This window comes from Manacus vitellinus, unplaced genomic scaffold (assembly GCF_001715985.3).
Source record: "Manacus vitellinus isolate BGI_N305 unplaced genomic scaffold, ASM171598v3 scaffold_66_pilon, whole genome shotgun sequence".
NCBI classification, from domain to species: domain Eukaryota; kingdom Metazoa; phylum Chordata; class Aves; order Passeriformes; family Pipridae; genus Manacus; species Manacus vitellinus.
The window spans coordinates 1,288,945-1,314,525 of record NW_021940729.1 but is presented as its reverse complement, the minus strand read 5'-3'; the positions used below and the strand labels follow the sequence as shown (position 1 = coordinate 1,314,525).

Below are 25,581 nucleotides of genomic sequence, written 5' to 3'. Positions count from 1 at the left end.
TGGCTGTGAAACTGTATGTTACTGCCTCTCCAGAAAGGAGAGGAAGGCTAAATAATGTTATTTTTATTAAACATTTGCATTCTTTTCCATATATTTAATGGAAGCAGAAAAGGGAAGAGAGGGGGTAGACCAACAATGAAACTTTCCAAAACTCTTCCCTGGAAAGCTGGCCAAACTGCACTGAATTTGAGGGGCCCATTGTCTTTTAAAATGACTCATGTGAAAGCTCAGTTCTAGCACTGACCTGGATTAGCTGGAGTCTTGAATCAGCTCCTTCCCATTTAATGTTCCTCACAGCCTCTGGGACTGCACCAGGGTAACTCAGCTACAACTCAGGGCAAGAACAGCTGGGGCCACAGAAGTGAGGTCAAAAGATAGCTTGGCTTAGCTGGCAGAATGATTACATGAAAGTCCTCTGTCCTGCCATTCCTAGCAAGTTCCTCAGGATTTTAAAGCTGAATACTCCTGTCCTTCGTTTCCACAGTGCAGATGCTCCAGCCCTGACCTCTGTGCATGTGTTTTGTTAAGTCCTCTTGGATGGGTGGCTGTGTCCTACACAAATCAAGGCAAGGGGTGTATCCTTATCCTGAGACCTCCATCAGGTTCTGTGACTGGGACCAGGCCAGTTGCTTTGCTGGGTTACATGATCAAATGTGAGTGGCAGGTCACTGTCATGTAGCCCAGGGTGCAAACCTCTTTGCCATTTTTACTTTTTAATTTGGTTACTCTGTGTCAAAGATGTCTAGTGATTCAGTGCTGCCAGTGTGGATGCACTGATTTATTTGGGATTAAACTGGTCCTATACATCCATATTTACCATCAATGGTTCCATACAGAAGAGCATAGTGAGATCTTTGTAGCTAATCTTTATATGGGCTTCTGGAGGCCAAAAATAATTCCCACAAACACTTTCTATCTGTCCCTCCCTGTATGATTAATCCCTCATTTCATACCCATTTTCAAAATGGAGATACCATGCTGGGAGATTCAAATCTTACCCCTGGAAGGCTAATAGGGCATATTTCACACAAATAAGTGAAAAGGTGGATGTTATGGCACTGTTTCAAGACCAGGCCTGCAGGATCCTTGGATCATAGAGAGTTACTGTGTTTTTCAAGGTGCTGTGTTTCTTTCATTCTGGAATGAAATAAGGCTTCTCTTGACAATTATGCATTGGGAACCCTATGTAAAGCATCCCTCTACCAACAGATCAATCATAGAGTCAGCTAGGTCTAATCACCTCAAATTCCCTGGAACTAAGGGCTATTTGGCAGTAAAGAATGGCCAGTCTCTCATTTAACAGTGTTATTTTAGGACTGAATGGATTACAGTTCTGTGGTGCAGCAGGTTAACACAGAAGGCCTGAGGCTGGGTTTGAATAATATTCCACATCATAAGTAAAAACCAGGTGTGGATGGCTAGAGATAATAAGTATATCCTGTAACCTATCTCTTGTAATTAGAGAGAAAAACACCTCAAATCAGCTGTACCTGGACTTCTACTGGATACCTTTGTAGTATTAAATAACAGAATGTGCCCACAGAAAATCACTGGAGGGAAAATTCAATATCCACGAAGCAAGGGGGCAAATGCTCTTTGGGATTTCCTGCTCTACAAACAGGCATCACTGAATTTCCCTTGGGCAGACATCAGCACTACCCAGAGCAGACTGTGAGACCCTGTGTTCCAGTGCCTACCTACAGAAGAGTCAATGCATTTGTTTAAAATCTGGTAGGAAGGGAACAAAGAATAACCAACAGTCAAACAGGCAATACCTCAAAGCACATAAAAAACGTCTCCTGTGGCCTTAGAGAAGCCCCAAAAATGCCATGCAGGTATTCCACATGCCCCAGAGGACAGTCATGTCCTTTTATTACAGTGTCTGTATCAATTCAAATGGTTGGTGAAAAGGCTCCTTCGTGTCTGAACATCATGGCTGGGAGCTCTTGCAATCACCAAGCTCCACTTCAGCCTTCTGTGGAAGCTGTAAGTGGACTAGAATGATTCAAAAAATCATTGAACTGCCTTGAACTGCCCCCTGCAAAAGTTCAAACTCCTCAGCGTAGAAGGATTTGTCTCTGTTTTGGACAGAGGTGGTGAGAGGCAGAGGGTGAGTGTGGGCTGAGCAGACTCGAGCATTACATGTTGATCACTGGATGTTCCCACTAAAAGCACACTTTTTTTTTTTTCCTCAAGGTAATACATCTTTCCATCTCTACCACTCCCTGGAGAAATTTATGACAAACGTGTGTGCTGTCTGTCACCGTCTTGCTTTGCAAAAAGCAATTCCTAGAGCAGGAAGAGAAAATTATTTATGATAGAATTTCACACATTTTTCTGGGTGCTTAATGAAGCTTGAACTTGAGTGGAGCAGAGAGGCTGCTTATTGTTGATCTTTTTTCGAGATCACTGCACAACAAACAGGAACTGAATAAGCAATTAAGTTAACTGGCTTTAAAACTCATATTGGCTGAGGATTAAGGTAATTATGTCTGAGTTTACACACATTCATTGCAGCTTCATTTCACTGCAGCGAGTCTCGCCTGTTTGCTTGTTGCTGATGTCATTCTAAAAGTGATCTGAGTTGTTGTCCTTCTATTAATTACCAAAAAGGTTACAAACACAAGTTCTCCTTGCTATAAATGTAGCTATGTTATTTTTATTACATGTTCAAAGGAGAGGCAGACCAGTTTTGCTAAGTTTATATAAACAGATCCAACTATTTCTTCCTGTGTCCTAGAATTTACAATACCTTAGACTTAAGGGATCAATTAAAATAAAGCTGCATTGTCATATGGTGATTTCACTGTCAAAGGAGGAAAAAAAAATCTATTTTTAAGTCTAGGTTAAAAAAGAGACTCTGGGAAAGCAGCATCAGTCTCCACGATATTACTGGCAGGGCAATGTGGATTTTTCACCTTCTGGGTTAGAAATAAGTTTCCTTTTAAATGGCTGGAATGCAGGGGAGGGGAAAGGAAGGGAACCCCCCACATTCTCCTTGTCTAACAAGGAGCCACGGCGTGAGAACCACTCCCTAGCGGGAGTAATCTCTGATTGACAATGGTTTTCTTTGCAGCCAGGGCTAAAAATGGTTTGGCTGTAAACAGACAAATGCAGGACATTTTAAGGCCCTTTGCAAAAGCAAGGGCTTCTTACACAAGCACTCTACGTTCAGGGTGGCACCAAGTAAGCAGAGTTCCTGAAAAATCAGTGGATTTTCATTTAGGGATATGAGCAACAACAGAAAAGAAAAAAAAAAAACTACCTTGTAATGGGCAAATTCACAGAAGGCAGATTCACAAAACCTGGAGGTTTCTTCCCCGGGCAGCCCAGGCATTCACACGTGTGATCTTAGGCAAGCTGCTGTATTTGGCTTCACCCTTCCTGCCTAAAAACCGAAAGAGAAATACTTTCCTCTTCACAGAGAGGATGAATGTGTGTAAGGCATTTGGCATGATGGGGTGGGGGCTCTGCAAACAACCAGAACAAAGACTGAGACTGATACAATTTCCCTGTAACCTCCAAGTCAGCTCTGAGGTCTACAAAGAAAGGACATCAAGGAAATTAGGTGAGGTGGGACAACTTCAGAATTTCACAGGGTGTATGGAGGAGCTTTTTTACTGAAACATGTAAAATTGCCTTGTGCTGAAGTTAATGATGATACAAATAAACTCATGCAGCAACAGCTTGCTCGTATTTTCCAACATATTGTTTGAAAAATGTTGCTAACGTGAACTATATCTCCGTGGCTTTGCTCTTCACTGATTACTTCCTGTGAATAATGTTCAAAGCCTTATCCAGGGGTTCTGCAGGTTGTAAAAGGGCAAGCTTACCAGCTGTTTCCATGGGCATTTTGCCTGAGGTTAGTAGAATCTGTTCCTTGCTGTTAATATTGAACACATTTGGAGATGAACGTTCTATACACAAGAGGGACCATCTGAACTAAAGAGGACTCAGTCCCCAACAATGCACACTTCTACAGTCCTAAGTGACTATTTTGTAAACATGTTGATTAGTAACAGAAAGAAATCTTTATTTAAAAAAAAAAAAAAAGAAAAAGAAAACCAGAGGAGAAAGGCAATGTAGACAGAAAGACCATAAATCATAGAAACTCTATTATGAATCAAAACAACAGATGTAACATGAACAACAGCATCTTTTATAAACACAAATTAGACTTTTCTATTTCAAGCACTGGAAAGGCTAATATGCCTAAAATAAATTTCCCTGAATCTCTCATTAATGTTCTATGGTCAGTGTTGACTGGCTGTTAAAAAAACCCGTGCATGATTTATATCCCAAAAGAGTCACTAACCCCAAAGCACAGTTTTCTGTCAGACCTGTCATTAATAACCACAACCACTTCCCCTAACTATACTCTCTTTGTAGCAGAAGCAGCAAAGTACAGGTGATTCACACATCAGTGATTTCTTGCTCTATATTCACTTCCCTTCTCTCTTTATTAGCACTGACTGCATGAGTCACCAATTATCACCTTAAGCACCACGCAGGAACTGAATTATCACAGTGCTCCCTCCACAAAGCAGGCATCCCACCACGGCTGCTGTAATCAGTCTCTGGGGCCCAAATACCTCAGACTTCTAACAGGAAACGACTTTGTCCTCCCCTGTGAAGAACCAGCCTTTCTGGGACTGGGAGAACTTGCCCAGCCCCAAAATTCTCTGGGCTTGCACTAATCTGTTACAGCAACAGATAAACTGCAGTTTACCAATCAGTCAGAGTATCATGTAGAGGCCAGACAGAGTGCCTGCCCTTCCTCATGGACAACGGGAACAGCAGGATGGCCAGACCAGGCTGATACTTCCATGTCTGATCACAGGAGGGACAGAAGAAGACCAGCCACTGCTTTAGTCCTTGCAGGGTATTTGTTGTTCCAAGAGACTCACTCATTCCGTAGCCCAGGCACAGGAGGAAACAAAACTCACTGGAACCACATTTACAGAGCTGCTTCCAGATTTCCATTGTCATGACAGAAACCTGATTGTTTACAGGGAGCTTTCAAAACCTATTACTACTAACTTTTCTCTTTGAATTTTTCACTGGTGTAATTGCAATTAATTCAGTGGTGAAACCTCTGACTGACACCACAGTGAGAGCACGTCATGGCTCGTGAAATTCATGGACCAGAAGGTATTCCTGACTATCTCTAAATACATCAAGAAGTTTCTTTTTAACATTTTTTCCCCTTTTTAGCAGGTAAAACAAAACCTGACAACTTACCCTTGTCTGACATGATCCTACCATGTTATTTCTGCCCAACCTGTGCTACTCTGAGCTCTTCCCATCCTGTCCAGCTTGAAATCAACCTTTCCCTGACTCCTTTGTGCCTAATCCCACAATCAGGGTGGAGAAGCATTCCCAGATGGTGGATGGAAGAACCAACGAAAAGCAATGGAAAAATTTTTGAATGGCATTATGTATCTTCAGACCCTGGTTTCTCTTTTGTGGATGAACAAAGAAACTCTAAAATACTAACACTGTTTTGGACTTCTGCATGTTCAAAACCCCCTGCAAATTATCATGGATTAATAAAATTTTAATTGAATATATCCTGCTTCCTCTTCTCTCTCTATTGATGCTCATCTTCATAGCCTTTTCCAGGGTTTTTTTAAAGAGCTCAAATGCTTCAAGCATCATTACTCCAAAGGTACATGGTTAGTACCTGGAAACAGTTGTGCACTTAATTAGCCATAGAATAAATAACATCATATTACTTAGATAACAAATCATGACACGCACAGCAGAGGATATAAGCCACACTTCATTTGAATTCCCACAAAACACCACCATTATCCCCCCACAAACAGTTTCTGCTCTAATTTGTGAGCTCACAAATTAGACTCTTTTTTTTTCAGTTTAAACCTTGCAAATGCTCTATTCCAGTTTGTTACTCTAAACAACCCTGGTCTAAGTAAGATAAGCCTCTGTCCCATTAAGATCATAGCAAATTAGAGGATTTGAACATAAGGCTCTTTGCCTGAGGCTATTCCATGATGCCACTTGGATTTTTACACTTCAACAGGACACTGGCATTTCTGCTACTAAAAACATTGAAACAAGACATTTCCAGCAATCTTCTAACCCCACCTCAGAAAATGGAAATCTTGTAGGTCTTTCCTAACCCTACTTCCTGTGACAGCATCATGAAAACCTACAGTACAAATGAATTAATTACAAAAAAAAAAAAATCCCCTGGAAACAACATCCTCATTATACAAAGAGCAAAGTAAATGAAGCATTACCTTGGCAGGTCCTTTCATCTGTGAGCAGTTTGTAGCCTTTCTGGCAGCTGCACTCGAAGCTGCCAACTGTGTTTCTGCAGAAATGGTCACAGCCCCCGTTGTTCACCAAGCACTCATCGATATCTGCCAAGAACAAACAGCAAAACTTCAGCTCTCTACAGCAATCCAGGGCAGGAGTACAGGAATTTACTCAGACCCCCAAAGAGGCTGTCCCTGTTAGGAACCAGGCTGGTCAGGTGTGTCCCTTCCCAAACCTGTCTCACAAGGCTCACAAGAGAGCCACGAGCTGAGTTGTTCAGGAGACACAGGTTATGTCCCCCAGAGCTGAAACTCAACAAAGTTGAGGTATTTTGATGTTAAGGAGCATTCAGAGAAGCTCCTCTGCAGATGGAGTGGGTCTGCCTGACAGAAGACTTCAACCTGTGTAAGATGTGAGTCCTTTACTTTGTACAGGAACTATCAAAACCCAAGAACACAAGGAAAAAAACTGAAATAATAACAAACATAAAGTAAACCATATTTGAATTCTGAAAAAAATGCCTACATAAACAAATGTAAGGATTTTTTCAGAATTAGCATTATGTGCTAGTTTGTCCATTATTCAGTGACACCCATTTTCGTGTGTCTAACTTTTCTCACTTGGTATAACAGAAGAGCAACTAACATGTCAAATGTTGCTTCTGAAGGCAGAGCACCTACTGCCTTTATTTGAAAGCCACATATATATATATAAATATACATATATTTATATGTATGAAGGACAGGATCAATGGCTCTGACTTTAAATAATGATTATGAAGTGCACTGATGACCTTGAAAAGACCTTTGTTCTTAATTTCACACAGGCAATTCTACTTCCTGCACCTTTTAACTTCTCCCAAAGGTGCTGAAGAACTGGAATGACCAGTCCCTTTTCCAACCCATAAAAGGTTGTGCAGTAAGTATATGAGAGGCCACAAAACCTCATTTGAAATACAGAGCATCTTTCCAACCATAAAGCCATGGATCCATGTTTATTTGAAAAAGAAAAAAGGTAATCTTTTTTTTTTTTTCCCAAGAGAAGAACAGTGCCAAAAAATAGCTCTTTTTATGAATGCATACAGTGAAGAAGTAACAAGACATCAAGCCTTGGCTGCCCACTTCTGGAAGTGAAAACAAGATGTGGAGAGTGATGTTTCCTCTCGAAAAGCCTCTTGCTGTAAGAGCTTTGAAATTTTCAGGTAACAGCTGGCCATCTAAAAAGCCAATCTTGCAAAGTGTAAATCTAGATGCCAAAAGATCCAATATGTGGAGGTGGAAATTTATCAAAACCAGCATGATGATGGTGAATGAAGGACGTGTTTTAAAAATTATTTGAATTCAGGGCGACTCTTAGTGGAAGTCATTAGCTAATTATTGGAAACACATGATTACCAACACGGGAGAGTGGCATGGCTCTTATCACCTCTCTGCACGTAAAATATAAACAGCAGCAAGAGGAGTGGGGTGGTAAGCCTGAAAATTCTAACAGCAAATCCAGAGAGGCAAATTCAGCCCACAATTCTGAAGAGCCCTTTGCTGCAAGCACATTGACACAAATATGCTCAGCACTCAGATAAGCAAGAACAACTGTATGTTGTTATAAAGGTTTTCTTACAAGTTGCATTTGTGGCAAAGAGGAAACTTGCTCTGAGACCCTCTGAACTGATACTGCTGCTTATTACTTTTGTGTCTGCTTGTGCAGAGGAGAGGTTTTGGCATAGAGTCCTGTTAAAAGAATGAGTGTAAACTGTAGGCAGCAGCTGTGGGGATATCACACCCTGAGAGCTTTGCACAAGCCTGCCCAAATCTTTATGTCTCAGGCAACAAAGTTCTCAAAGTGATCAGACATCAGGAGTCATGTTTGTTGTCTGTGGTCCTCCAGCTCTGGGGATTTGGCCAGCCAAGAACAGACAGCCCTGGGCTCCCAACCTGATACATCTGCAAAGAACAGGCTGAGGGTGTCTCTACGTAATCCTGTGAGACTGGAGGCAGAAACCCACTTGTTTTCAGCTCTGATCACCTGCACAGCTCAAGATCAGCAGTGAAAAAGCACTGAAAACAGGACTTTTTGGCCCAATTCCTGCATGTTGGCATTTCCACTTGTAGGAGTGATTTGATAGGAGCTCCAGCTTGTGCAACTTGGGACTGTGTTGAGGGTCTTATGATGGATTACCACAAAAGGTCCCATCCTTTTGCACAGCACAGGTGTAACCTAACCACAGTTTAGCTTGCCCTGACAAAACTGTTGGACAAATGGAATTGTGAATTAAAATTACTAATATGTTATGCATCATATGCACACAGAGCAGTCATCCATCATGAAGAAGATATCTTTTACCCTGTGATAAGAACAACATGACCTTTGGGCTACTCTGCTGCCTGAGCCTGCTTGAAGCAGAAATTACTTGCAGCCTGTCAAACATCATTCTGGAGTAACGATTGATGTTTTAAATGATGGCCCCTGCATTTCACATGTTAAATTCCAAATTCCAGTCTCACTGACTTTCTTTTCAGGGTCTCTGAAGACCAGAAGGGGCAAAAATGAAACCCTGCTGGCATGAGAGGGTAGATTTTAGGCTGCTAACAATTGTAATTCCACTGACAATGCAGCATATCAGTTCTACACCAGCAAGTCTTCGGAGTAATTCAGAACCAGGACCTGGGTAAAACCTGGGAGAGTCCACAGGAAAAGAAAGTATTTATACATTTCTTCTAACTGGAAAACATGACGTGACCTTTTGAAACCAGGACCATCAAAACAGAATAGAGGTCAAAACTGTTAGCTGCAAAAACATTCTAAATAACATAAACAGTGCCAACGTCTCTGCTTTCACTGTATTTCTTTCCATGACCATAGCGAGACTGACAAGGCATGTAAAAATTATTTCACTCTGTGGAGAGCAGTGCATGGCTGCATTTCACTTGGAAGAGAGCAGTATCATGTCTAACTGGTTCACAGGAATTGCACCACGTCTATATCCCCACTATTTTTCTTTCCACAGCTATAAATAATTTGGGTTATGAGCCATGTGAAAATAAATGATTCCACTGCGTGAGAAGGTGAGGCCCCATTTATCTTTAAACTCACTGGTACCCAACTTTGTCAAGTGCCTCTCTGAACTTCACGGAGAGCAAAGCATGTCTGCCTGTCCTGTAGGGAGAAAAAACACAGAGGAAACCCACTGTGGTATCTCTACCAACTCTGACATTATTTAGTCAACTATCCCCATACTGTTATTGGGACTGGAGAGGAGTCATAAACCTTGAGTCTCCCAACACAGTTCTCAAGTGGCTCCCTTTCAACTGATGATCCAGGTTGCAGAAGAATGGCTCCAACTTCCCACAGTGCTCTTCTGCTCCCCTTTATCCTCAGGAATGCAAAAGAACATAAAAAACTGTATTTCTCCATGGGGGCCGTGCACAAAATGTCCTGATGGTCAATGATCAGACACTGTGTGGGTCATGTCAGACTAGGATGTTTGATGGGCTTTCATCTGGCAATGAAATCCCACAGGATTTCTCCTGTGAATATTGTTAAATGATACCTTGCTCACAACAAGCTCTTGATCTGCTGCAAACACCAAGTGATGCAGCCAGCACAAATGTCCATATTCTTCTGGACAGCTGATTTCAGCAGAATGGAAGGGGCAGTGATTTTAGAAGGATGAAGGAGGATTGAACAAAATACTTCCAAAGCAATTGATGATCCTGAAGTTTTCTGAGGATCTCAAAATACAAGGGAGGCAGCGGAATCAGCTTTAAATAGAACTTTTCAGCTTTAAATAAAGGCACAGGAACTCAGATGCTCTGTGATAAGCTGCACAGTCACGATTTGACTCGGGTTAACAGGCAGACCATTATTTTTCTTTTCATGACCTCGTGAAGATTAATGGGAATGGCTGCTCCTTTTCCACTTAAAGCTCTGCTCAGTGTAATTCATATTTGGAAGGGCCTGGTTCTGATCAGGGTGCATTTATGCACTCGTGTGTGCATATGAACTCCCGAAGATTTGCCTTGCTGAATACAAGTCAGGGAACAAATTAAAAACTAGGGATTTGGGGTGACTTGGAACTTTCACATAAGCTGCTTAAAGGCAACTGAAAGGGTAATCAACATGCAATCTTCACTTAGCTCTTGAACAATGATGGATATGGAGATTTCCAAAGCCTCATCACAGTCGGAAGTGAGGATTCTCCTTTCAATGGCTGGACAAATATTTGAACTGATTGTGTCTGTCTAATCCTTTGCAGATTTAAAATGCTACCCAGCTCCAGGAAAATCATACACTCCCAGATCAGCCTGAACTAATTACAGAAACTTCATAACCTTCTTGTTTTTAATAATGACATGTTAGGGCTAATAATGCTATTACCAGTACTCAGCACATATTATTATAAATGTATTTTCTGCAAGTTGTTCTTATTCCCTGATTTCACAATCTTCCTTTGCTTTTCTTTCCTTCTCTTTTCTCATGCTTTTACAAATCACCACTGTCCCCTAAACCTCCTAACCAGTGTTGCCCTGTTGACACAGATATAAGTTCCTTGATGCACACAGACCACAGAGTACTTCATAAAGCAGCCACAAAACTTTTTAACCCCGTGTCAGAGGCGGGGAAATAGAGGAACAGAAAAAACAAACTAACTCATCCACACTTGAATCCAAGCCCAGTGCACAACTCAGTGGGTTCCCTTGATGTTGGCAATCAGCAATGGCTTCCACAGAACACATGTTGTTCCACCTTTCAAATATTACAGAGCCCCCAATGCTCAGATTGCAATTATTTTGATATCTGCCTGTCACTTTGCAGTAAAACTTGAAAGGCATTAACTCGGGATTAAGGTGGGCATAAGATATCAGGCTACATTTGCAATACTCAAAATATTCCGTAGCATCTTAATGCTCACCAGGGACATCTTGTTAAGGTAGAAAGATAATTTCATATCCTCAGACTCACTGGATTCGGTGCCACTGTGAGAAAATCTAAATCAAAGCAGAACACAGGTTCTGCTGTTCCCTCCAGAAAACATCCAGCCAGCTGTTGTGGGGTTTATTTACATGGAGTTAGTCCTAGTTCCAGTTTTACAATGGGTTTATCCAGCAGTTTGGGCAGGGTGTGACACTTCCCTGCTTTCCTTCATCTGTAGAATGGGGTATTGGTAGTTATCACTTGATGTTTTATGGACCAATACTTTGAAATGGACTATTCTAACTGAACAAAGCATTATGGATCGAAGTAATTAGTAAATTTAGAGGAATTACAGTTGGTTTTAGCTCCTGATTTGGGCTTCTGAATGGTTTGATACAGCAGCTGGCACGGTTTTGCCCTGGCAGATTTTGTGAGTGTCTGCAGAACTGTGATGGCCACTTTCACTTCAGGAATCACAACTGCTGTCCCACCACTCTCCCTGTGACTGCACAGCTCACTGCCTCCAGCAGGCCCTGCATGTTCCAGCCAGGAATAATTCTATTTATGCAGTGTCTTCTGCTTGAGGATTTCAAAGGCCAGCAGCTTATGAGCTTCATCACATTAAACCTGCACAACACTTCTGCAGGAGAGATTCATTTAATTAACTCTCCTTTCACAAACCTGAACCTGAGGCAGGTAGGGTAGTGTGTGACTTCCCTGCATCAGATAGCTGCAAAATGAAATAAGGCATATATTGCAGCACCTCTAATTTGAGTTCTGAGCTTCAACAACATCCTCATTTTCCCTCCCACAGTGCTAATTAACTGTAATGTATGATAATCATTACTGAACTGCAGTTCCACTAAGTAGCAAATGAAGATTCTCTGTTTAATTAGCTTTATGGCTAGGTTGTGGGGCAAGGCATTTTCCTAATTAACAGGATTAAATCTAGACTGGGCAGACAGGAATGAGTGTAATTAAAATTTAATCTCCCTCATCCTGAAAACAAGCTGCCCACAAAACAGAGAGCTTTGTGTAAATGCTCTCAGAGCATGGAAAGGTTGAGGCAGGTTTCAACACATTTCCCTCATGTCACTTTCTCAATTTTCACCTGTTATCTTTGCATTTTCACGAAGAAACCTGTCTTCCAACACAGATGGTAATCTGTCACATATGGATTTAGGTGTCAGCTATTCTCCTCCAGGACATATCCACTCTGACATTATCCACCAACCAATCAATAAAAGAGTCTGCCAGGCTGCCAAGAGATCAATCACCTTGTAAAACAAACATTATGTCCTATTATTTTCTTATTACAGTTAATTAGATTTATAAAACACAAAAACCTTCGAAAGTGGAAAAACTCAGGAAAGCTGTCAGAATAGGTTAGGGCCAGAGTTCTCAGCTGTAAAAGGGAAGGGGATTTACTAAATCTAATGTGAAAAGAAAGGATTTTCATTTAAATTTTTTTGCTGAACACTGAATTCTTTTCTCAACCTAAAAACATGTTAGTGCAATGCTATGAACCCAAACAGTGTGAGCTGTCTGAGGCTGTGACACCAGAATGTGAAGTGGACTGGAGACATAAAGGAACAGACTGATGGTCTTTTACTGTCTAGGCTGAGCTAAATGCTAAAACCACCCCTGCACCTCCATCCCACCCCCTCAAAAAGAGAAAAAAAAAAAAAAGCCATAGGAATCCCAGAAAATAAAACTAGTTTTCCTCCTACTGTAATGTTTTGAGCAACCAAAATGCTTTTTATAAAACACAGGAAAGGGAGAAAGAAATAAGTGTGCAGATCTGGGGGCTGTGGTTAAAATGGTGGTAAAGAATTGTGCAAATACCTTGGGCTGCCTACTTATCTACCCTGATAATTCACACAGCCACCATGACCATAATAGTTGTAGGTGTATTTTATGCAGGAAGAGCTGAGGCAGAAGAACTCTGTGGGTTGCTGAAGATTACACACAACAGCAACAGTAAAAGGAGTTAATTCACTGTTTCTTAAGGAATAAACCAGACAAAACTCGAGGGACTGATATCCCTGGGCATTTTCTCTGCACTAGATCTCACTAAAAAAACCCCAAGGCCCTGCTCTTTATTTAATTTTGCTGTGTAATCTCAATGCAGAGCACAGGAGCGAGTGAGCTGTGCACTGCTGGACTACAAGACACAAGAATCCCCAGATTTAGTGCATTAACTCACTTTACATTTATTCATATTTGTCTTCATTTACCTTCTTGGAATTCTTACCTGCTCGGGAAAGCCGTGTCTTATTTCCAAGGACCTCAGTTTGCTTCTAAAAACATGTTTGTCTTAATTAAAATAAAATTTAAAAATAAAATTGGTACTGAAGACAGTTGTAGGTAGTGATGCTCCCTCTGAAGTGCCAGTGAAACTGTGCCAGCTTTCCTGTGATAAAGCTACTCCTGCTGAAAGGGGCAGTTGAATACAATTAGCCCACGGTAATTCAGATGCCTCAAGACTCTTAATGAATCAAAGAAATTTGGCTGCTGACCAAAAATTAACCCTCCAAAACTTTTTGAAGGCACTGCTTCAACCAACCAGGGATCTGTTCTGTACCAGGGAAGGCAGATACATCACTGAGAGGGTTGATGATCATATTAAAAATCATATAAAATCTGTATTTTATGGGGAAAAAGGCAGAGATAAAAGAATGACAAAATACTGTAAATTTTGAATGCTGGTAGCTTTGATTATGTGAGCAGTCAAGTAACATTATGTGAGTCCCAAGTAACAGAAAGCACAGCCCACTTTTCCAAAATGCACTGTGGTTGTTGATCCTCAGGGGGCTTTATATTGTTGAATAAATGCAAGGTCTTTTCAACAACTGAAATGCAAAATATGACCCTCTGAAGCATTAATTTAAAGGATTTGGCATTTTCAAAGGGGAGGTTCACAAAGACAAATAACAACTGCAAGTTTCTAGGGAACAGGGATATTGCCTAGTCATGAAAAAACCCCCCTAACTTAGTACACATGAATTTATTTTGTGGGGATAGATGGAACCCTTGGGAGGGACTGAAACTCAGCGAGTTACATGGCAGCTGACCCAAGTCTGCAATTTTTTAATGGAAGATAATTTGTTATATTATATTTGTCTGTCATGAACAAGTCTACAGCAGACAAATGAATTGTATGTCTTTAAGCCAAAAAAAAACCCCAACCAAAACTAAAAGGCAATTCCCTCAAAAATAAGGAAGGGGCAGTGAAAGTTTCACACATATTCTGGATTAAATAAATTTGCAGCAACAAGAAGGATTCTGCTTTCCATTCTCTTTTTTTTTTTGGTCTTCCCTTTTCTTCTTTCTGACAAATTTCAACCGTGTTGGTGGCTAAAATCTGCATTTATTTCCTTTTTTTATAAATTGATTTTTGGTCACGGTGGCCTGGAACTTTAAGTGTCTCTTAGAAAGTCTGAATCAAATTATGCCTATAAATCTAAAAATTCAGTCAACATCCCACCAGTGAGTGTCCAACTGCTCATTTTTCTGATCCCCTCACCAGGCTTCTGACCATCAGGAGTTTTCTACCTCTTCCTCCCCCAGGCCCCATTCATTCACTCATTTTCTGCTGCTCACCAGCATCTTTCTATCTCTCCAACATCTCCACTATTTATGGTTTCACCCCAAACTTGGCTGAGCCTTCTCCTCTTTCTGTATTCCCCTCTGCCCCTCAACTCAGACGCTTTATCACCTTACAGTGCACCAACAACACTCCACTCCCTGTTTCCTTTATAAAAAGCGGGGAAAAATTAGAAATCTAATTTCCCAGTCTTAGGAGGGCTTGAAGCAGCTGTTTCCAGGGCAGCAGATGACTGTGGCTCCCTCACTGGACATGACACAGAGCTTCCCACTGAGCTGCTGCAGCTGGATGCTGCTCCTGTCTTCCTCAGGCTGGACTGATCTTGTATGTTCTTTGTCTTGAGACCTGGATAAAATCAATGTAACAGCATAAAATGACTGCAGCCTCAGCAATAAGGCTGCTGCAGACAGGCCTTAATGTTTGCTTCTTTAATCCACGTTTGATTAAAGAAGCAAAGATTAAAAACACTGAAGGTGTTTTTGCAGCTACCTGGGAGCTCGTGCTCTGGTCCAATTTTCTGGTCCTGTCCATCTCTTCTAAAACAAGCAGCTCTTGTGATAAATTGAACTTGACTACTGCCCTTCCATCAGTCACTCAAGTTTTCCCTCCTTCAATCCTGATCTTTATGAGGGTTTTTTTTTTTTGGACAGACATGGTCTCACATCTTGCTTAGAGTCCTGTCAAACCAAAAATAACCCCCAAACTGCCTCTGTCATTTAATATTCCCTCTTGGCTTTAGTCTTTCCTTTGTCATTCCTATCGAATCAATTCTCTTTGTGTCCCCTTTCAGCAACTACAAGTCTACCTGTTATCTCTGCAACATGCACAGGGTTGATTCATATGCCAAAAAATTCCCTGTGGAAGCATCTAGTGGGTCACACTATAACTATAGGAGGTCTTTTCAGGGCTTTCCCAAAGAGGTCACAAAAGTGTATGTTCTCAGAAAGTCTTGCCAGTACCTAAGCATTGAACAGGACCACTGTTTTCATTACAAAATTCCCAATTTTCCTCTCATTTAATGCTGCTTTTCTTACCTTTTCCTTTGGTTAGGCAGCCACATCTATTGTTTCACAGTGTTAAATCACTGCCTTTGGCTGCCTGTTTGGCACAAATGCCTCTATTTTCTTAATCATATGGGTTTTGTCAAAAAAAGAGGAGTATTTTTGCTGCTGCAAAATCTTCCCAGAAAACCTGTTGGTTGCTGTAAAGCAGCTGAGGAGATTCACACAAATCAGCCTTTACCAAGAAGGCTTCCTTGCTTGCTTCCTGAAAAAAGAATGGGATCCCAAAACTCTTCAACTATGCAGAAGCACTGGAGAATGGTCAGAACTTGTTTGTCAGAAGGCAATTTAAAGAAAGCTCAGCCATTTTAACTGAACATTTAATTGCACATTTAATCTGTGCATCATACATATTTAGCAAATTACTGGTTTTGTCCCTTATATTTATTTTTTATTTTGTTTTTAGGATAAAAGACAGACCTCAGCCACAAGATTTGTATTTGCCTTTTGCTCAGCATGGAGAGGGTAAAGGTATTTTTTGTTTTGCTACATGGCTCTAGTGGCTTGTGATTTCATCTGATCTATTTTCTGATAGCTCTTTGCTTACATGTGCACAGAAGCAAACTCAAATGGTGTTTATATTTGAACATGCACTTATTTCTAGTTACAAACACTGGGAGGGTAAGTTGTAGCTTGAAAGCAGAATCATGTAAGGAGTCTGATGGAAGCAGAGTTGCTTATAATGAATTATGAAAACTAGATCTTGATTTGACTATTGGGAAGTTTACTCTTGGCTTAAGTTGATGAGAAGCAGGGAGAAAACCATCAGGGACAAAGAATGGCTCAGAATAAACCACTTCAGTAAACACTTAAGAGTTGTTAAAAGACAAAACACACTTTAATAACTAACTTCTACAATTCTATCCCCTGACTCTGGACACTTGTGGACTGGCTTTGACAGACAGGCTATGGCCTGCTGATGATAAAAAATCAGGGAAGTCTGATTCCTCTGGAGTAGAGTGCTTTTCAGAGTGAGGGACACAGGAGGGAGAAGAAAACCAGAGAGGGACTGAGATTTTGTCCTGCATTGACTGTCACACGTGAGTGGAGAACAGAGGCCTCTTTGCACCACTGCAGTAACATCCACCTTTTTCCTTATATTTTGTTTCTCTTACTGAGCTCAAGAAGAGTCACGTTGTTCCTCACTGGTTAGACCCCGAAGGGAAGTGGGAAGGATAACCCAGTTCAGGGATATTTTCCAGGCAGGTAAAGTGGATGCCCTGTAGGTTGGGATTAGACTATTTCCATGTCCTTATTGTGATAAGATATGAGTTCAAAGGGTGCCAGCTGCTCCATGTTATTTCCCAGTGCACATATCTTAAAGCTTGTACAAATAGCTCAGCCATATGATGTAAGACCTCTAATCCCATCAGGAATTAACAAAGGATGCTGTGCTTATTTTTTCCTTGGGCTCACCTATTCTTCTGACACAGCTCACTGAGGGATTCCTGAGAGAAGTAAAAGGCCCAAAATCAAATGTAATGCCCACTGAGAGCTGACGCAGAGGAGAGAGGACAGACATTCTTGTTAGGTATCCACAGCAGGGACAATATGGGGATCAAATGAATAGTCACAGAAGGTGTGGTCTCTACAAAGGCCTGAGGATGACAACCTCTATTTAAAAACGAGATTTTAAATGCCTTTTTTACTGAGGCTCTTGGCTTGAAATCCCATGAGCATTCAGTTTTCTGAGAACTGAAAATTCATTCCACGTCTGAGAAATCTCCCCCCAAAAAGTCTGCAGTGTATCTGTAGGCCTGTCACCTAAAAACCCTTGTACTGCCTGCCACTCCCAAGAATCATGGTTAACATGGTCTATCTGCTCAGGTCAGCTTCTCCACAGAGGGTGTGTTTCCATTTGCAAAGTCTGGAGGGTTTTTTCCAGCAGAGATACCAGAACAGTGAGTTAAAGTCTGCTGAGAGCAATCCTGTACTTCCCTTAGTTTCTTTCGAGAGACTCTGAGTAACATGCATCCTACTGCTCCAGGATATCCCAGAGCAATCCAGCCCAGAGAGCTTTATTTATGCACAGCAAGCAAAGAGAAGCTACTTATCAGCTTAAATGAAAAGCTGCTCTCACTGGTCATCACTGCACCTTTGACTTAGGGAAGGCTGAGGCACCATTTCCCACGTGCTGCTTTCCAAACCAAACTCTGGATAGAAGGCACCATATCAGCAGAATGTTAATCTAGTGTGCTGTACACCAAATTTCTCTGGCATTGAGCAGCAGCATCGTGAACCACTACTGAAAGTAGAACCTCTCAACAGTCAATCTCTCAACTACCTAAATTATCTCAAAGCTATGACCCAAGAGTAGATGGCCATGGTGCAGTCATCGAGGGAAATGTAACCAGAAGAAAAAGGGAATAAAGACAAGCAGGTCTCTGCCCTTTCTGGCTTAGCCAGAAATCCTCTTCAAAAACCCACTGCTGCTTGTAATGTTGAAATTTATGTAATTTTGACATTCTTAAGTTTTTGCAATTTTGACATTTAGGCTGACATTTGCTGGTACCCCAGCACTCTGACTGCAGTGGAGGTGACGACTGCCAGCAACGTATTTCACTTGAGTTTATCCTTTCACACCATTTGCATCTATGTTTTTTCCCTTTTTTTTTTAGACACCATATGTGTCTAATGTGCAGAGAGCTAAACCTTTTCATAAGTGTTAAAAAAAAAATCTTGATGTTGCTAGAGAAAGGTGAGCTGGAAAAAAGCTCTTTTTGTATGTCCCAGGGGTGCTCTGGGACATCTCACACAATACTTAATTTCACTAATGCCCTGCAAAAGGTAGAGCAGGATACCTGCTTTCAGTGAGGTCTCTTTACAGCTAAGGAAGAAAACTAGAACAGTGCCCAAACAAAACAAAACCAAACCATAAAAAAGTTCATTCCCATGAAATAATTTGGACCTCTCTTGCACTCTTCTCTTAGGTCAGGTATATCTTATTTCAGAACTGCTCCAGACTTATAGTCTTGATTCTAAAGGCATTGGGACACTTTTATGTTCTGAAAAGTGTGGTTGTATGTGCCACTGAAGTTTTACCTGCCTTGATGTAAACTTGACTGATGCATATATTTTACAGAGGTTATCTTGCACAGGGATATATTTTACTGTCAAATTTTTACTCACATGTAAAAAAAAGAAATATGTCAGGTTGATCAGGGATATTAACCAAACAAAACCTGAGTTTATCACAGGTAATTGCTCCTACTGCAAAACATTGCATTTAGACAACCAGTGAAAAATTATATCACCCTGAGACTTATTTAATCAATCACAGTCAAAGGAAGGTATTATCATAACTCTGGCAAGCTAATAGCTGATGTACCAGATTAACAACTGCATCTTACAAATAACAGACAATAAAAATAACCTGTGCTCCTTCTGGTGCTCCTTTTTTAAAAAGAGAGGAAACATTTTCAGTGTCATATGAATTGATTGGGACTGACAAGATGCAATTCTAAAAGCTTTAGTCAATTTAATCCAATTTAGAGAGAAAAAAAAACTAAAACAAATTTTAAGTAATTTCGATTAATGGAATGATGGAGGAAATCATAACTGTTCACAGATACTCTGCAGCCAGGAAATGAAGCCAAATTGGCCAGCTAAACTGCTCACTGTGAGTTTTTCACTCAGTGTTAGTGTGTTCTGAATTAAAAGAGAGGAAAGCCTTCAACATCTGAGTCATACTCTTGTACCAAACTCATGTCAAGCATTAATTTTGAACATTTAAACATTTAACTTAATTAAACGTTTCAGTTCATATTTAACAAAACATGACATACTTTGCTTCATTAAAACTCATTCTGTAACTCTTTCCTCAGAGAAACAATTCCAGCTTAAAGACTTAATTCACTTTCAGGAGCTCATTTTGTGTGTGTGTGTATCCAAAACTAATTTAAAATGTATTTTTCTGCTGTAATAGGCTGCAATTAAGAAAGATGAAAAAAAGCGATCACTATGTCAACCTAGTACAGGCAATGCAAAATCTCCCTTTTATTTCAAATTAACTCTGAAACAGTTCTTGGACTGAAATTTTTCATTAGTCCCTATCTTCTTTTCTAGATTGCTGAATGATAAGGGAGCTTACAGAGCTGAGTTAGAGGCCTTTGATTCAACACTCAGGCATTTCTGATGCTCCCACTGCAGCACAGTCAAGTATTTAAAGCATGTAAGTGCCACATTTCTTCGCTGCATCTGAATGCTGAAGGCTGGGGGGCTGTTTCAAGGATGTGGAGAGCACATTGCTGGGTCACCATGACAATGAGACAGCAGGAAGGAGAAATGTTTGCCATCCAGTCACATAACCCCAGCATAACACTGCTCTAGTTAAACAATATGCCAGAGGGCTAAGAAGGGCTTACTCAGTGTTGCACAGTAAATAAAATGCACCATCTCTGGGTGGAGATGGGAAGGGAACTTTCTGCCTCCTAAACACACGTCTGTGGCATCACCTGGGCTTCACAAAGACCTATTTGGGCACATGAATTAATCCTGCTGCAGATTATAACCTCACACTGCTGCTAAACCCACCAACATTCTGGCCCAGCCTTCCCAAAATCCCACTGTCAAGTCCCTTCCCCTTGAGGGTGGATTGTCAGAGGATGCAAATGAAATGATGAAATGATGCAAAAAAAACCCCCACAAAAACCATTCTGCTACCACAAACCATCTAAGGGACGTTGCAAAGTTAGGCAGCACTTTATGGATGCTTATGGAAAAGTCATATCCGACAGGTGGCTTTTGCTCCATGACCCTCAGAAATCCAGTTATGCTTTTCTTCTCCTGCTTAAAGACTTTACTTGCTCTGCTGTTCGACTCGAGGAGCTCAGCAAGTGCTGCCCCCTGCACAGGGCCTCTGTGTCCCTGTGTGCAGGGCTGGGAAGCTGCATCACTCTGGGCACAGGAGTCCCCTGGGGGCACAGTTTCTTTTTCAAGTCCTGAGGCAGAAATGCAGCATATCAGACACACGGTCCTACATTTTATACCATGCTAGAAGCTCGTGGCCCTTCCTCTTACTCCAATTCACTTAGAGAACCCTAAGAGTCCCTGTCTCTCTCGGACATCATGTTTTGCCATCATTCCCAGCCCTCCTCTGCTGTGAGTCCTGGGAGAAGAATGCTCCCTTGATCAGCTTGTCTCCCATCCTCCTGTAGCTGCCCTTTATTGTTTGACCCAGTTTATCAGATGGATTTAAACAACCTTCAGAAATCTGTGCTAAGTCTACCCTAGTCTGACTTCACTCCTCTCAAACCCCATAAGTTTTTTTTGCAAATGAGCCTCCTGCTTTATCAGCTACTTCTGTTGTATTTAATAGAATTGAAATGCTGGACTGATGAATCTTCTCACTGAGGGAAGATTCCAGCTGGATCCATGAAAAGGGTTCTCAGCAGGAAGGATGCACAGAAACCAACAAACAAGGGGGTTTGGGACCACAGAACCCCTGATATGCACAACACAGGGGATATTAAAAAGTGGGGAGGAGGCAATGAGCAACAAGCACCCTGGGTTACTGTGCCTTTTAATCCCCTGGCTCCCCCTCTGGCTGAATTAGCTGAATTCTGTGGGATAGCTTGATAGGCATTTAAGGAAACAAACTACACTGTTTCATCCTGTGTAGCCCAATAATGGGCAGCATCAAATGAACTGAGCATCAAGCTGGGATCACCCAGTTACAATGGCAGGAGAAATTAAATAGTGTTAATTAGAGGGAGAATATGGAACTCTTTCTGCCTGGAATGTCTCTTCTCTTAGCTGTCAAAAGCTTCCATGGCTTGGCTTATTAAAAGCCAAGTTGACAGGAAAGCTGAAGGGAATAAAGGAGCATTCTCCATTGTGTGCCAAGCCAGCTGAGGGAAGACTTGAGTTCCAGACTGACTTCTAAAGAACAGCAAAAGGTTAATGAACTTTTATCCCAGCCACCATTTATACATCTGAAGGTCCCTCTAACCAGACCACAGACACTTCTGCTCTTCTTATACTACACGATCAGGGAAGGGGGAAAGAATCAGAGATAAAAAAGATTTTTTTCAGTCTCCAGAAACCAAAGAAACCTTCTGTGACAGTAGTTTTCCTACTGGCTGTGCAGATACCTGTTCATATTCCATTTTAAAACTATATCCAAAACAAATTTTCCCCCTGTCTTATTGATATTTGGTATAAGTCAGACTGTAATCTGCATTAACAAAAGGAGCTTGATTCTTTGAGATGCAATGAACTCTCATTTCCCACTGAGCCTGTGGAAGAGGTCAACATCCAAACCCACTGAAGGTTTGTATTGCTTGGAAAATGCTTTCCTGCACCTTCCATCCTCTGATAAATTGGGAAAGGGCCAAGAGAAATACCAGAGTTTCGGTTCTTTACTCTGTATTTTAAATTCATGCCAGCTTTTCTGGCAGAACTATAGAATGGGAAATACGATATTGCAAATGAAGCACAGAACAATTAGTTACATTTAATAAGGTTTATTTGCCACCTTTTGGCAATCAAGCATGTTTGCATATACTCTTCTTTAAGAACTTGTCTTTCCTCTTCTTTTATATCTACTTGCCTTTTTTCTATACTAAACAATTAATGTAATTCCAAACTACCAAACAAAAATCTGTGGGCATTTTGGACAGTAAATCTTTTCCCCGTTACACGTCTGTACAATGCCTAAGACAGATTAGTTCTGATTTTTGCACAGGACCATCTAGAAATTTTCTTTATTTAGAAAAATAGTATTTTTATTTATTTCAATTTTTTTTTTTAATGTAACTGATTCCCTTGTAAAAAATAAGGAAGGAAAGTGTCAATAGATTTCTATAAAATGCCATTATGGCAAAAGGACACTGTTGAGGAAGTCACCTACAAGTGAGCTGAAATTACAGATTAATAAATTACATAATGTCCACCCTGCAGTGCTCAAAAGTTCACATGTTTCTTTTAGTCTTTGAATCCAAGCAACACCATAATGTAAAATGTCTTAGAGAGGAAGATGCCAAAACTGACTGAAAAGTCACAGACTTTCCAATGAAAACATTATTTTTGGTCAACATTATTTGCTAAATTAAACCTAAACATATCAATCATTTTGCTCAACCCACAAGTGCATTTTGCAGTTAATATATCAATTTTCCCTCCAGTTCCTCTCAGCTTTACTTACATGCTCTGTACCCCTACCTTCCTTTAACAGGCAATGGCACATCTTTTTCCATATTTAGAAACATAACCTCTCTTAAAATGATGCTTCTATGAAAAAGCTCACTAGGACATGCTGTGACACTTGATGGACTTGGAAACTGTGCCCAGGAAAGACAGGATGTGACATGACCCCTGAAGGTGCTTTTAAGGGAAAAAACTTTACTGCTCAGTTCAAGTGCAGGATCCTTTGAGCACAGGTTTAAATGGGAATTTACTTCAGCTTCAGGAAAGCAGAATCTTAGCCCAGAAATCTCACATTAGATAAACGTGATTAATTACAAATAAATTAAATTAAAAACATATATTTTACCTTTTTATGAGGAAGAATATTTCCTAAAATGTCAATAAAGGTTAAAAAGAAATGGTTTAGTTGGTTAATTAAACCATGTAAGTTATTTTCCAGTTGCTGCTTATTTTAGGAAAGTAAAAAAGAATCTGCAGCATCATAATTCTGTTTCTTGTATTTTCTACTGATAAAAACAGGGGAAAGGCAAAAAGTGAAAGAGCTTGGAGCTAAAGTATTTGGTTTGAGGATCAGTTGAATATTTCATTTTGTCTATAGGACTAACTATAGACTTGATTATTATATAAATATTGTTCCATGGTAGTTCTCTGGCCAAATGTCTAAATTTAGAATTAATCTCTTTTTTCATGACACAGTTTCAATAATAAACATTATGATCAAGCCTAGATGAATGTTACATTATTAAAATGCCTCCTTTTTAAGCACTTGGTGGAATCACTGTTACTGTTCTGCTGGTAAAAATGAAGATTTATTTTTATGTGGCTTGAACTCAGATGACTGAGTTTTGATGTGAGCTCACCCTTAACTATTAACATTGTGTGCAATGGCAGCTTAAATGTTTTATTTTCAAATAAACAGGCAAATGGACTGTTATTTCTATAAATACTAACAGGATCATGCCCAAGCACTGGGATTTTTCAGCCTGGAGCAAGAGGAAACCACACATTTTCTGTTTATTTTTGTGGGGTTTACTATTTTAAGTAACATCAAGCCCTGGACTGAAGATATCCTGACATTTCTGGGTATTTTGAAGGAAAAAAGAGTCATAATAATTTCTTAGCAAGTTGGGTCAGCTTATGCTAAGTCACTGAGTGATAAAAAGGGTTCTCTGTGACAAGAATATTTGCAATGTCCTCCTGGATGTCCATCGCTGAGTCCTTGGCAAGGAAGCTCAAAAGGAAGATGGGACAATGGTTGATGGATGGCCTGGTCCTACTAACAAGTACCCAAATCTACACACATGCCATTAAGTGTGATTTTGGGGGGATATTTGAGAACTGTCCCTGCCTCCTTAACTGGGAACAGACTCCGACAGTGATCTCAGATGCTCTTTTCTGTCCCCTCTTCCCTGACCTCGGTGTTAACACACCCACCAAGGACAAAAACCACCGAGGTTCTTGTGCTGCCTTTGGAACAGTAAAACCTGAGCACCAGCCACGTGGTTCAGACCTGGGCATTCGTAAATGTCATTTTGGTTTTCCTTTGTTGTTACCTATTGTTTGAAGGTGCACAGACGGACAAGTGTCTGGGTTTTTTCCTGACCAATACCTGTCTTCCCTTGGTAACAACCAGCTGATTATCTGCAGGTGACAAAGTATTGGTTGAGAATCCTAACTTGCTTTTTCAATGGACAAATTCAGACATTTCTAGATGACTGCAGTTTTACAAGAATATCCTTTGAAACTAAAGGCTTTTTGCAGCCCAGAGTTGTTCCTCTGAACCTCTGCTCGGCTCAAAGCAGCTTGACCTCTGCATGTCATTTCTTTGCAGTAATAAAACCTTCTGATACACAGAAAGAAAAATGACTGAAATCACAGAATATTTTGACCTGGGAGGGACACACAGAAAAATAAGGGGTGAGAAAACGAATGAACTCAACTGCAATCCCTACACCAGCACTGCCTCAACTTGAAAGTATTGATTAAATAACTTGATATTTACATCTTCTACTGGAAGCACTGAAGGCAAATGATGCATTGCAAAGCAAACAGAGGCTGACCTTTGCACGTTTTCCCATCAGGCTGCAGGGTAAATCCAACTGGGCAACTGCACCGGACCCCTGTCGCCGTGTCCTTGCACGTCCGATCGCAGCCTCCGTTATTGACAGCACATGTTTCTGCAGGACGAGAGAGAAAGGGAGAGAGGGAGAGGGAGAGAGGGAGTGTAATGAGATGTTCTGGGGGAGGGGAGAGGCGCTGGCTCTTTGGGATATCACTGCATCACAACATATTTGGGGTGTTACAGCGCCACAACACACTGGAAGCGATGTAAGTTTAAGCGAGGCAACCGCAGCGAGCCCGCGAGGTCGGCAGGGCCCACCTACTGCTCTGGGCTGGGCAACCATTCCCACAGGTCATCATTTCTCTCTCCTCCCAGGAGAGATTTGCCTTATTATATTTACTTTTCAACCGCCTTAGACAACAGGATGGGTTATTACGCATGGAATAAGTTTAAAAAGAGGGGGGAAAAAAAAAGTGACTGCCTCTAAAAGCAGAACCAAACCTTCTGCCTGT

At 40.9% G+C, this 25,581-nt stretch overlaps 1 protein-coding gene across 1 annotated transcript in view; it reads right to left on the bottom strand.

Annotated features, from left to right (window-relative positions):
- Window positions 1–25,581, bottom strand: part of SCUBE1 (signal peptide, CUB domain and EGF like domain containing 1) — a 175,581-nt gene that overhangs the window by 39,787 nt on the left and 110,213 nt on the right. Inside the window, exons 8-9 of the mRNA XM_018083692.2 lie at window positions 25,068–25,184; window positions 6,264–6,386 (exon numbers count right to left, since the gene is read on the bottom strand). Coding sequence (XP_017939181.2) covers window positions 6,264–6,386; window positions 25,068–25,184 — 240 coding nt within the window. The remainder of the gene's footprint in view (window positions 1–6,263; window positions 6,387–25,067; window positions 25,185–25,581) is intronic.